The 14,176-nt window shown below is 42.6% G+C and overlaps 1 protein-coding gene across 8 annotated transcripts in view; it reads left to right on the forward strand.

Moving 5' to 3' along the window:
* CHD5 (chromodomain helicase DNA binding protein 5) overlaps positions 1 to 14,176 on the forward strand; it is a 231,290-nt gene that overhangs the window by 150,926 nt on the left and 66,188 nt on the right. For all 8 annotated transcript variants that reach the window (XR_012227155.1, XM_073561775.1, XM_073561774.1 and 5 more), the window contains exons 15-17: positions 2,203 to 2,403; positions 3,513 to 3,650; positions 4,805 to 4,926. Coding sequence is in view for 7 of the 8 variants with exons in the window: in XM_073561775.1 (XP_073417876.1) it covers positions 2,203 to 2,403; positions 3,513 to 3,650; positions 4,805 to 4,926 (461 nt within the window). In the remaining variant the exon portion in view is untranslated. The remainder of the gene's footprint in view (positions 1 to 2,202; positions 2,404 to 3,512; positions 3,651 to 4,804; positions 4,927 to 14,176) is intronic.

Here is a 14,176-nt window from a genome sequence, read left to right on the forward strand (position 1 = left end):
TGGATTCTCTCCTGAAAGTGAATTAATAAATTGATAAAAGGGTGATAACAATTAGGCTAGTGTCCCTGCACACCCCTGAGATTGTCCAATCAATGCCCACTGTGTTAGACTGGGTAGAGACACAACCCTGACATTCTCCAATCAGCACCCACTGTCTCAAACTGGCTAAGGACACACCCCTGAAATTCTGCAATCAACGTCCACTGTGTTAGACTGGGTAGAGACACACCCCTGACATTGTCCAATCAACGTAAGACTGTGCAATCATCGCCCCCTGTCTCAGATTGGATAGGGACACACCCCTTACATTGTCCAGTCAGCACCCACTGTCTCAGACTGGGTAGAGACACACTCCTGACATTGTCCAATCAGCACCCATTGTCTCAAATTGGATAGGGACACACCCCTTACATTGTCCAATCAGCACCCACTGTCTCAGACTGGGTAGAGACATGCCCCCCGAAGAAGCAAGAAGCGAAACGCGCATAAGGGTCCCGCAGTCCACACTACAGATAGGTTGGTACCTGTTCATACACTTATCATCGACTCTTAGGCATTTATATCTCTGGCTCTCTTCCCTCCAGTATATATTGCTTTTTTCATACTGGCTGACAGTCTTTTTACCTGTGGTTATCAGGTTCCTACTTGAAGATTATTTATATATTATATATACTATTTATTATATATTTTTCTGTGACCGCTTTTTATGCACTATGCACTTTATGGAAGATACTGTGTGCCGCTGCATCTAAGGAATAACTAAGAGGGAGTCGTTTTTTTCATTATTACTTGCTTTGTTTAGATAATACTATTTGTACCATTCTCCTAATCTGTGTGTGTGGTAACTGGGTGTCGCTGAATCCCTGATTTTGTATTCCCTATACCAATTTTTCTACATATTGTATTTTATTCTATTGAGTATAATAAAAAATCTTATATTTTATCTATTGCTCTTGATTCCATTTTTTTCTTTGGTTTGCATATCGTCCAATCAGCACCCACTGTCTCAGACTGGGTAGAGACACACTCCTGACATTGTCCAATCAGCACCCACTATCTCAGACTGGGTAGAGACACACCCCTGACATTATCCAATCAGCGCTCACTGTCTCAGACTGTGTAGGGATACACCCCTGACATTATCCAATCAGCGCTCACTGTCTCAGACTGTGTAGGGATACACCCCTGACATTATCCAATCAGCGCTCACTGTCTCAGACTGTGTAGGGATACACCCCTGACATCCAATCAGCACCCACTGTCTCAGACTGGGTAGAGACACACTCCTGACATTGTCCAATCAGCACCCACTATCTCAGACTGGGTAGAGACACACCCCTGACATTATCCAATCAGCGCCCACTGTCTCAGACTGGGTAGAGACACACCCCTGACATTATTCAATCAGCGCTCACTGTCTCAGACTGTAAGTATTTATTAAAAAAGGACAAGTGATGAGTGGTGACATGTCTTCTTTAATAAACCTAAATAGAATAATTGCAACATATGTTGGAGCCTCTAAGTCCTCAGCTGATTAATGGCAGTCCTACACTGAATGCATAGTACTGTGAAAAGCACAGAATTACAGACAAGACAAACAGTGCAGTGTTTGCATTAATAAAAACTCCTCATTATGTCAGTGCACCTTGTAAGACAAACACGGATTGTTTGCTCAGTCCCACGCGTGACCATCCCAGTGCTGACAGATCTTGTGTCTGACTTTTTCTGTCTCTCTTTTTTTTTTACATTCAAATTACAATGAAAAATATCACAATGGCAGATGGTGTTTTCTTAAAAAAAAAAATAACAGGGGGATGGAGTGTCTTTGGGGACAGGGCTTGGTATTAATATTGCACAAAAGCTGAATTAGCTGGCGAGAAGACCAAGTAGAGCGTGCAAGAAACCTTGATTACTTCCACCAGTGTGGACACTTCTCCGTCACACAGTGAAGACCATGGCACTCCATTCTGGCAATTCCTATGTATATGTGAGAGTAGATCTGTCAGTTGATCTGTCAGATATCACCTTCTTCACCTTCTCCGTAGTCTCAAATGTTGGTGGATGTCTTGCAAAGTCTGCGTTTTGAAGAACATTACAACTTACACCAGAATTTTGTCGAAATTGCTTTGATGAAACGAGACCTTAGAGGTAATTTCTGTCATCTATGATAACATACTCTTTACTGATTTTTTTTTCCATCAGGGTCATTCCAAAGGTCCTTATCTGGTCAGTGCTCCCTTGTCCACAATCATCAACTGGGAACGTGAGTTTGAGATGTGGGCGCCGGAGTTTTACGTTGTGACTTACACTGGCGATAAGGATAGTCGTGCCGTCATCAGAGAGAATGAATTCTCCTTTGAAGACAACGCCATTAGAAGTGGGAAGAAGGTGTTTCGAATGAAAGTAAGAATGGAGTCATGATATTTTCTAGATAGCCTTATGTCCTCCACAGCTGTTGGAATATATACCATAGAAAATGCACAGTTGGAAATAATTTCACCTTGATGAGGTTTTCTCCCAACATCAACTCATAAAAATGCAATTAGTAGTCATTTTCCACTGGGAATCCATTAAGGTGTGGCTCCAGCTTCCCATTATTGGGATATAAGGGCAATGTTTGTTCCTCTACTATGAAGTTCCAAGGCTTAGGACTTGACCCCCAATTAAGGTGTGACCAGCAATGGGTCACTACTTATGGACAACTATCAACATATTAGTGTTTGCAGTAGTTGAGTGTTTGGAAATGCTACCAATATACATTGCATCCCCAGTGATCACGAGATCTTGCCAATAGGCTGTCAGTTATCTTGCAGCGCCCCCACAGGGGAACGAAAGCATTACACAGATCCCATTGAAATCCTTGTGTTGTCCATGATGAACTGGGTCCTCCAGAGATTGAGACTATTTATTCAGCCATTTTCTGCTTTGGTTTTCTTCAGCCAGATACAAATGTGGGACCCTTGTGTAGGTTTGCTAAACCAGACACCTACTTTTACTACTAGTTTTAAGGTTGGCCACACATATTAGATAAATGTGTATGGAGGTATACGATCTAAAGGTCACACATTTTGAGTGTATCATGCCGATCCTTTGTTCCGATTGTGGATTGGTGTCTGAGGATCTGGCAATCGTGTAAACCTGCATGCTCGGCTAAGCTTGCATGTATGTAATAAAGTTGGGAGGAATACCAGATGGCTGTACAAGCATTTTGAACAGTTTAAGGGGATTTTCTGGTAAAAATGACATATCATATATTCTATAGATAGGGGATTTAAAGAGCCTTGATCTGCCGATTAGTGCGGTCTCGTCGGTCAGACCCCCACTGATCTATAAATTATCACTTATCCATAGGATAGCTGGTAACTTGTTTTCATCGGAGAACCCCCTGAAGGCATTTATTTTACTCCAGTCCTCTTGAAAATACATTAACTTTCATTATAAACTATAAAGGGAAAAACCACTGAAATCTGTACTATACTAACTTGATGCTTAACATTTAATTTTTTACATAGAAAGAAGCTCAAATAAAATTCCACGTGCTCCTCACATCATACGAGCTTATCACCATTGACCATGCCATTCTGGGCTCCATTGAATGGGCATGTCTTGTGGTGGATGAAGCTCACCGACTTAAAAACAACCAATCAAAAGTAAGTTATTAAACGCCTTGTTTTGGGGTGAAACATTAATATTAAAGAAAAATATTTCCACTTCTACAGAGAATGGCTATTGTATGATGTCATACAAGGTTTTTAAATGGATTGTCCAGGGAGAAATTATTTTTTAAGTAAAAGTTAGCAACTTCCTACATGTTCTATTTGGCGCTGGCTCAGAGCAGACACTGAGCGCTCCTGATTGCGATTTAGCTGCTCCATGTCAGCAGAGATTCTCTTCTTCCCGGCTGCCCTATGAATAGGGCGTGACTGCAGACGTCATGATGATTGACAATGGGCTCCCCGCGGTTAGACAGCAGGGAGCCAGTTGTCATACAGCATGATGTTGACATTAACGCCCTGTCAACAGAGTGAAGTGGAAGAAAACCGCTGCTCTGCCGACGTTACATCAGCGGAAGCCGTAGGATCGCCGTCAGGGGTGGTCATTGGCTACTCTGTGCCGTCAGAAATCTGCGCTGGTCATAACAGGCAGGTAGTTAGTCACTATAATATAGTCCTGGATAATCCCTTTAACAAACTGCCCTGATTATGTTTTCATTGCATACCATAACATTTGGCGTATTGTCCTCTTCCATTGATTTGCTTAGCATATCACCGCACGCCAGTGACCTTCCAACACTCTGTCATCCTTGCCTGTTTTACTTCAAAATGCGCACAGATGACAAAAAAGGGAGATTAAAGAAAAAGAACTTCTGTCTATTGCATGTGAATTCTTTAGAAATATTAATCCAAATGTTCTCCGCCGCCAGCTCCACTCTTTCTGTAAAACAGGCAAGGATGGCAGAAGGTTGGAGAGCCAAACGTGGGCTGTGAGCGTTTGGTTAACAGTGCAAGCATACCGGTGTGCTAGCGCTAGCCGCTTTTCGGGGATGTGCACACAGCATCTTTTTTAGGCGGATCCCTCATGGACTCCTCCTGAAAAAGTGCTCGATAAGCATTAAAAATCGTGATCCTATGCACAGCGCCGTCAGAGCGACATTTCTGTGCTAATGGTCCCACTTTTTGTTAACTTCTTTTAACTCTTTCATGCTTTGAATGCTGTGAAGTGACCGGTCCGCACCGTGTGCGCGTGCCCTGCCAATCTCTTTTTTTCTTTTCTGGATGGCCACCACATAATTTTCTTTTCCAAGTTCTTTAGGGTATTAAATAGCTACAAGATTGACTACAAACTGCTGCTAACTGGAACCCCGCTGCAGAATAACCTAGAAGAGCTCTTCCACCTTCTCAACTTCCTCACTCCTGAAAGATTCAAGTAAGTGTTAGTTGAGACTTCTTCGCACGTCACATTGTGCCGTTCCTCTATTATACCTCTAGAAATGATTAAATAAGATAACAATTGGATATTACTATTTCCCTGGTCACTGAGTTGTATACCTATATAGTCTGACATGGTGCAATATGTATCATACTGTGTAGAGACACATTGAAAGACTATTCCCAGAATAGTAAGTTATATCATGCTCATAGGGAAGGGGATAACTTTTTGATCACTGATGACCCCATACTAAATAAAGCAGAAGTGTGTGTCCTCTTATTGTCTATGGGGACATGGGCATTGTGCTTAGCAATCCCTTAAACACCCCTACACTCACAACGCTCTCTTCGTCAGGTTGTGTCAGATTGGGGAAATCGGCTTTCTTTATTAGCCCCATGGTATGGGTCATCTAATGGCGGATAGCATGGAGCACAGGACATTGCAGAACAGTGGGAACCAGAGTTATCTCATTGATGAATTTCAGCCCTTATTGACTTCTTCTCAACTGGTGCAGATTATCACGCATCCTCACATTTATGTATACAGTCATGGCTGAAAGTGTTGGCACCCTTGAAATAGTTCCAGGAAATGATGTATTTCTCCCAGATAATTATTGCAGTTACACATTTTTTTATACACACGTTTATTTCCTTTGTGAGTATTGAAATTGCACAAAAAAAAACAAAGGAAAAAGGCAAACGCAACATAATTTCACACAAAACCCCCAAAATTGTCTGGACAAAATTGTTGGCACCCTCAACTTAATATTTGGTTGCACACCCTTTGGAATAAATAACTAAGGGGTAAGGTTTCTCCTTGTGGAGAGTGACATGCCAGCTCTGGCTTGTCAAGGTAAGGAGGCTTATTCGCCGTGCAATGCTCCTCTGGGAAAATAATATGCAAATTGCCTCTTCTGAGAAAAAGAAGAGCCTCCAGAGCCTCTCACCTAGCCAAATCAGTTCTCATACTTTGCACTGACGAGAGCCAATAGCTCGAAACACCGTGTCTGCAAACTGAGATTCTGGTTTGGCTTTTATCCTAAGTCATATTACAAGACTCGTTAAAGGGTTGATTGTGACTTGTAGGATCGCTACTACCAACAGGTGGCGCTATAGAGTTCAAGTCCTCTTTTTCTCTGAAGACGCAATTTGCAGAATAAATAACTGCAATCAATCACTTCTTGTAACCAACTACAAGCTTCTTACACCTCTCAACTGGAATTTTGGAGCACTCTTCTTTTACAAACTGTTCCAGGTTTCTCTTATTTGAAGGCGCCTTCTCCCAACAGCAATTTTAAGATCTCTCCACAGGTGTTCAGTGGGATTTAGATCCGGACTCACTGCTGGCTGCTTCAGAACTCTCCAGCACTTAGTTTTCATCTTTTTCTGGGGTCATCTTGATGTATGTTTGGGGTCATTGTCTTGCTGGAAGACCCATGACCTAGGAGGCAAACCCAGATTTCTAACACTGGGTGATACCTTGCAACCCAAAATCCTTTGGCAATTAGATTTCATGATGGCTTGCATACAGTCAAGGCACCCAGTGCCAGAGGCAGCAAAACTAACCCAAAACATCTTTGAACCTCCATCATATTTGACTGTAGGTATTGTGTTCTTTTCTTTGTAGGCCTCATTCCATTTTCAGTAAACAGTAGAATAATGTGCTTCACCAAAAAGATTTTTCTTGGTCTCATCTGTTCACCAAATTCTTTAATTTCATTAAAATGTCGACAAATAGTTTGTGCTGACACTGATGCACCCTGAGCCTGCAGGACAGCTTAAATTTCTTTGGAACCTTGATTGGAGCTGCTTATCCACCATCTGGATTATCCTGCGTTGCAACTTTTCATCAATTTTTCTCTGTCTTCCATGTCTAGGGAGATTAGCTACAGTGCCATGGGTTGTAAACATCTTGATTATGTTGCGCACCGTGGACAAAGGAACATCAAAATCTCTGGTGATGGACTTGTGACCTTGAGATTGTTGATACTTTTCAACACTTGGTTCTCAAGTCCTTAGACAGTTGTCTTCTCATCTTTTGTTCCTCATGCTTAGTGTGGCACACCGAGACTCATAATGCAAAGATTGAGTCAACTTCTACCTTTTTTATCTGGTTTCAGGTATGATTTTCAAATTGCCCACACCTGTTACTTGCCACAGGTGAGTTTGAATAAGTATCACCTGCTTGCAATAAAGTTGTTTATCCACAATTTTGGAAGGGTGCCAACAATTTTGTCCGGACCATTCTTGGTATTTAGAATAAAATTATGTGCAATTTGCCTTTTTTTTCTGTTTTTCTTTTGTTGCTCCAATAAACACAATGGAAATAAACATGTCTGTATCAAAATATGTGTAATTTCAATAATTTTCAGGAACAATTTCAAGGGTGTAAACACTTTCGGCCATAACTATACATGTCATGTGTTTTCTGCACAGTTTTGTCACAAAACCTGAAGAGTTCCCTACTACCAGCAAAGGTAATGAGAGTCCTGAAGCATCATGCGCACATTTCTTATTTTTTCCTTGCAGATTTACAGCATATTCAAATCTGCAACATGTTAAATCTTTCAGTGTTTTTGCTGGAGATTTCAACATAAACTTATGTAAAAAAAAACGCAAGAAAAGCACTCATATTTTATGCAGCATTTTTCCTGCCGAGACATCAGGTTTGGCAGAATTTTCTGCTGTAGATCCTGAATGTTTGCACGTTCTCTTATTGCATCACCTTCACTCTTACATCTCCAATCCTTCCCCAAGTCCCCAAACCATGTTTATTATACATAGCCAACCAATGATACACTGTCGTGCTAACAGAGGTGTCCACTTGACCTTAAATCTATGCGATAATGTTCAACCAAATATACAGTACACATCCATCTATACTGCAGTACATATAGATCTACACAGCTGCTCTGTTGATTGGGCGTGACCGCTGATGTCATGTTGATTGACAGCCAGCTCCCCACAATTAGGTAGCGGGGAGCCGGCTGTCAATCACCATGACATCAGCAGACACGCCCCATCAACAGAGTCGAGCGGAAGAGAAGCTATTGCTCTATTGATGTGAAATTAGCTGAAGCCACAGAATCGCCGTCAGGAGTCGTCTGTGACCACTGTGCCGAGATTGGCGCTGGGCACAACCGACAGGTAGCAACTACCTACTTTTTAGTTTTTAGGTCCATCATAAAAATAAAAAATAGTCCAGATAGCCCCTTTAATCGCCTACTTGTTGGACTATATGTGCCATGGGCTTTGACCCCCCTCAATAGTCACAAAAAAAAGGTTAACTCAATTATCCATAAAGTGAACTACCGCTATGCAACATATTATTCCATTATTATTATTCTATACCACCACCATAAAATTCTGCAAAACTATCCAATGCATATTCAACTTGTGTTTACGATATACTGTACTTCCCAAATACAAAGTAACCGTGTATTTTCATTAGCCCACACCAATGAAAGAAATAAGTAGACACAACTGTGCAGGAATGGCGGTGGGCTCAGTGTGGGGATGCCAGAGGTGGGCTCGGTGTGGGAATGCCTGGGGTTCCAGTGTGAGAATGCCTGTAGGTTCGGTGTGGGAATGCCGGTGGGTTCAGTGTGGGAATCCCGGTGGGTTCAGTCTGGGAATGCTTGCGGGCTCAATGTGGGAATGCCAGTGGGTCCAGTTTGGGAATGCCGGTTGGGTTCAGTGTGGGAATTTCGGTGGGTTCAGTGTGGGAATGCCGGTGGGTTCAGTGTGGGAATGCCGGTTGGGTTCAGTGTGGGAATTTCGGTGGGTTCAGTGTGGGTTCAGTGGGGGAATGCCGGTGGGTTCAGTGTGGGAATGCCGGTGGGTTCAGAGTGGGAATGCTTGCGGGCTCAATGTGGGAATGCCAGTGGGTCCAGTTTGGGAATGCCGGTTGGGTTCAGTGTGGGAATTTTGGTGGGTTCAGTGTGGGAATGCCGGTGGGTTCAGTGTGGGAATGCCGGTGGGTTCAGTGTGGGAATGCCAGTGGGTCCAGTTTGGGAATGCCGGTTGGGTTCAGTGTGGGAATTTCGGTGGGTTCAGTGTGGGAATGTCGGTGGGTTCAGTGTGGGAATGCTTGCGGGCTCAATGTGGGAATGCCAGTGGGTCCAGTTTGGGAATGCCGGTTGGGTTCAGTGTGGGAATTTCGGTGGGTTCAGTGTGGGAATGCCGGTTGGGTTCAGTGTGGGAATTTCGGTGGGTTCAGTGTGGGAATTTCGGTGGGTTCAGTGTGGGAATGCCGGTGGGTTCAGTGTGGGAATGCCGGTGGGATCAGTGTGGGAATGCTGGTGAGTTCAGAGTGGGAATGCTGGTGGGTTTTGTATGGAAATGCTGATGTTCTCAGTGTGGGAATGTCGGTGGGTTCAGTGTGGGAATGTCGGTGGGTTCAGTGTGGGAATGCCGGTGGGTTCAGTGTGGGAATGCCGGTGGGTTCAGTGTGGGAATGCTGGTGAGTTCAGAGTGGGAATGCTGGTGGGTTTAATGTGGAAATGCTGATGTGCTCAGTGTGGGAATGGTGGTGTGCTCAGTGTGGGAATGCTGGGGGGTTCAGATTGGGAATGTCAGTGGGTTCAGTGTGGGAATGCCGGTGGGTTCAGTGTGGGAAAGCCGGTGGGTTCAGTGTGGGAATGCTGGTGGGATCAGAGTGGGAATGCTGGTGGGTTTAGTGTGGAAATGCTGATGTGCTCAGTGTGGGAATGCCGGTGGGATTAGTGTTGGAATGCTGGTGGGTTCAGAGTGGGAATGCTGGTGGGTTTAGTGTGGAAATGCTGATGTGCTCAGTGTGGGAATACTGGTGGGATCAGTGTGGGAATGCTGGGGGGTTCAGAGTGGGAATGTCAGTGGGTTCAGTGTGGGAATGCCGGTGGGTTCAGTGTGGGAATGCCGGTGGGTTCAGAGTGGGAATGCCGGTGGGTTTAGTGTGGAAATGCTGATGTGCTCAGTGTGGGAATGCCGGTGGGTTCAGTGTGGGAATGCCGGTGGGTACAGAGTGGGAATGCTGGTGGGTTTAGTGTGGAAATGCTGATGTGCTCAGTGTGGGAATGCCGGTGGGATCAGTGTGGGAATGCTGGGGGGTTCAGAGTGAGAATGTCGGTGGGTTCAGTGTGGGAATGCCGATTGGTTCAGTGTACGAATGCCGGTGGGTTCAGTGTACGAATGCCGGTGGGTTCAGTGTGGGAATGCTGGTGGGTTCAGTGTGGGAATACCGGTGGGCTGAGTGTACGAATGCCAGAAAGAATGGTAATGCCCAGCTTACAATTTAATTACACATTTCCAGGAAGAATAGCAGAGGGATGAACAAATATAGAACTGTTGTCTTACAAGGAATATTTATTAATACAAACATGTCTGGAGAATTGTCTTCTTTGTATTTTGATTTTATTTCTTTTTTTTTAAAACATGAATTTAAAGAAACACCAATAGATTTGTAAGTGACTGTTATAATGTGACCCACAAAAATAAAAAAAAACCAAAGGATCGCCAAGGGGTATAGGTTTTTACTTCTATACATGACATATAAAGTTCTCTATATTCAATGTGAAAGTACAAAGTCAACAAATCCGCACCGTGACATTGAATAGAAGCCGATTGTTTTAACCTGACTGCAATATGGACGTCTCCCCACGGCTCTTGCCTGTAGTTTTGCCCCCGTGTGCTTCTTTCTTCCTTTGTTTCATGGCTGGCTGCTGTCACACCGGCTCCGGTCTCGTCAACATCATTAGGATCAGTTGTTTCCGACAGTGGAAAAATATAACTTCTGAATAATTCATAGGTGGGAAGGTTTCGCCTGTTCTGGGGGAGAGCAGTGATGACTCACAGGGACGCATATTGATTATAGCCTTCCTGGCAGAGTGCCGTTTTTGCATAAATCATTTGCATGAATTTTTGGCTTAAATGTAAAAATTGTTTCGTACTGAGAATCACAAATTGGATTTTACACGGGTTCATGCAATTTATGTAAATGGAGGCATGTTGCTTAACAGTAATGGAAAATGTGTTATGCTAAGCAGAGTTAAAGAAAATAAGTGTGTGCATTTTTCTGTATATCTATGTACGTATAAAAAAATACAGCAGCAGTGAGTGCGCCAATATATATATGTGCAAACACTCTGTATATGATATGTATACGGCATTACTGATCTGTAGACTTTATTTCTAAAATTGATGACCTTAGTGCACTAAGTGGCCAATTCTTCTGTGCCCACAATAACTAATTTTAGGTGAATCTGTCAGGAGGTTTTTATCATGTAATCTGACAGCAGCATGAGACTTCAACGATATGTTACTTAGTTTGCTGGGTGCAGCAGTTGTGGTAGAATCACAGTTTTCTCTGCTGCAGATCTAGCCGAGCTCTGAATGCTGATCTGCGTATTACCCCGCCCACACCACTGATTGACTGCTTTCTGTGTGCACTGTGCATAGGCAGAAAGCTGCTTATCAGTGCTGAGGGCGTGGTTGGACTAGCAGAAATGAGACACTTAGTCCTCTAGTGACAATCTCCTGCTGATAAAACACTGAATGTTTTAAAACATAAAAACACAGCCTACTTAGTGACACATAACTGGAATCAGGGTCTCCGCCCAATACATCATGGTGTTCTCAGATTACATAGCAAACATCTGTTGACAGATTCCCTTTAATACAACCTAACCTGAGAGGAGTGCTCAACCAATTATGGCTGACTCCACTACCTATTGTGTTCCCATGCATTTGAATAGTTTTCAAATATGTTATGTCTATCTACAGTCATATGTAAAAGTTTGTGCACCCCTATTAATATTAACCTTTTTTCTTTATAACAATTTTGGTTTTTGCAACAGGTATTTCAGTTTCATATATCTAATAACTGATGGACTCAGTTATATTTCTGGATTCAAATGAGGTTTATTGTACTAACAGAAAATGTGCAATCTGCATTTAAACAAAATTTGACCGGTGCAAAAGTATGGGCACCCTTATCATTTTCTTGATTTGAACACTCCTAACTACTTTTTATACTTTTTACTGACTTCCTGAAGCACTAAATTGGTTTTGTAACCTCATTGAGCTTTGAACTTCATAGCCAGGTGTATCAAATCATGAGAAAAGATATTTAAAGTGGCCACTTGCAAGTAGTTCTCCTATTTGATTCTCCTATGAAGAGTGGCATCATGGGCTCCTCAAAACAACTCTCAAATGATCTGAAAACAAAGATTATTCAACATAGCTTTTCAGGGGAAGGATACAAAAAGTTGTCTCAGAGATTTAACCTGTCAGTTTCCACTGTGAGGAACATAGTAAGGAAATGGAAGAACACAGGTACAGTTCTTGTTAAGCCCAGAATGGCAGGCCAAGAAAAATATCAGAAAGGCAGAGAAGAAGAATGGTGAGAACAGTCAAGGACAATCCACAGACCACCTCCAAAGACCTGCAGCATCATCTTGCTGCAGATGGTGTCACTGTGCATCGGTCAACAATACAGCGCATGCATAACGCCTTTTTGTATGACCAAACAACTCAATCTTTGTTTCATCAGTCCACAGGACCTTCTTCCAAAATGTAACTGGCTTGTCCAAATGTGCTTTTGCATACCTCAGGCGACTCTGTTTGTGGCGTGCTTGCAGAAACGGCTTCTCTCGCATCACTCTCCCATACAGCTTCTCCTTGTGCAAAGTGCGCTGTATTGTTGACCGATGCACAGTGACACCATCTGCAGCAAGATGATGCTGCAGGTCTTTGGAGGTGGTCTGTGGATTGTCCTTGACTGTTCTCACCATTCTTCTTCTCTGCCTTTCTGATATTTTTCTTGGCCTGCCACTTCTGGGCTTAACAAGAACTGTACCTGTGTTCTTCCATTTCCTTACTATGTTCCTCACAGTGGAAACTGACAGGTTAAATCTTTGAGACAACTTTTTGTATCCTTCCCCTGAAAAGCTATGTTGAATAATCTTTGTTTTCAGATCATTTGAGAGTTGTTTTGAGGAGCCCATGATGCCACTCTTCATAGGAGAATCAAATAGGAGAACTACTTGCAAGTGGCCACTTTAAATACCTTTTCTCATGATTTGATACACCTGGCTATGAAGTTCAAAGCTCAATGAGGTTACAAAACCAATTTAGTGCTTCAGGAAGTCAGTAAAAAGTATAAAAAGTAGTTAGGAGTGTTCAAATCAAGAAAATGATAAGGGTGCCCATACTTTTGCACCGGTCAAATTTTGTTTAAATGCAGATTGCACATTTTCTGTTAGTACAATAAACCTCATTTGAATCCAGAAATATAACTGAGTCCATCAGTTATTAGATATATGAAACTGAAATACCTGTTGCAAAAACCAAAATTGTTATAAAGAAAAAAGGTTAATATTAATAGGGGTGCCCAAACTTTTACATATGACTGTATCTATCTATCTATCTATCTATCATCTATCTATGTAATATATATATATACAGTACAGACCAAAAGTTTGGACACACCTTCTCATTCAAAGACTTTTCTTTATTTTCATGACTATGAAAATTGTAGATGTACTCTGAAGGCATCAAGACTGTGAATTAACACATGTGGAATTATATCATTAACAAAAAAGTGTGAAACAACTGAAAATATGTCTTATATTCTAGGTTCTTCAAAGTAGCCAGCTTTTGCTTTGATTACTGCTTTGCACACTCTTGGCATTCTCTTGATGAGCTTCAAGAGGTAGTAACCGGAAATGGTTTTCACTTCACAGGTGTGCCCTGTCAGGTTTAATAAGTGGGATTTCTTGCCTTATAAATGGGGTTGGGACCATCAGTTGTGTTGTGCTGAAGTCTGGTGGATACACAGGTGATAGTCCTACTGAATAGACTGTTAGAATTTGTATTATGGCAAGAAAAAAGCAGCTAAGTAAAGAAAAACGAGTGGCCATCATTACTTTAGGAAATGAAGGTCAGTCAGTTCGAAAAATTGGGAAAACTTTGAAAGTGTCCCCAAGTGCAGTGGCAAAAACCATCAAGCGCTACAAAGAAACTGGCTCTCATGAGGACCGCCCCAGGAAAGGAAGACCAAGAGTCACCTCTGCTGCGGAGGATAAGTTCATCCGAGTCACCAGCCTCAGAAATCGCAGGTTAACAGCAGCTCAGATTAGAGACAAGGTCAATGACACACAGAGTTCTAGCAGCAGACACGTCTCTACAACAACTGTTAAGAGGAGACTTTGTGTAACAGGCCTTCATGGTAAAATATCTGCTAGGAAACCACTGCTAAGGACAGGCAACAA

Source organism: Dendrobates tinctorius, unplaced genomic scaffold (genome assembly GCF_039654945.1).
Source record: "Dendrobates tinctorius isolate UK_male_01 unplaced genomic scaffold, ASM3965494v1 ptg000326l, whole genome shotgun sequence".
NCBI classification, from domain to species: Eukaryota; Metazoa; Chordata; class Amphibia; order Anura; family Dendrobatidae; genus Dendrobates; species Dendrobates tinctorius.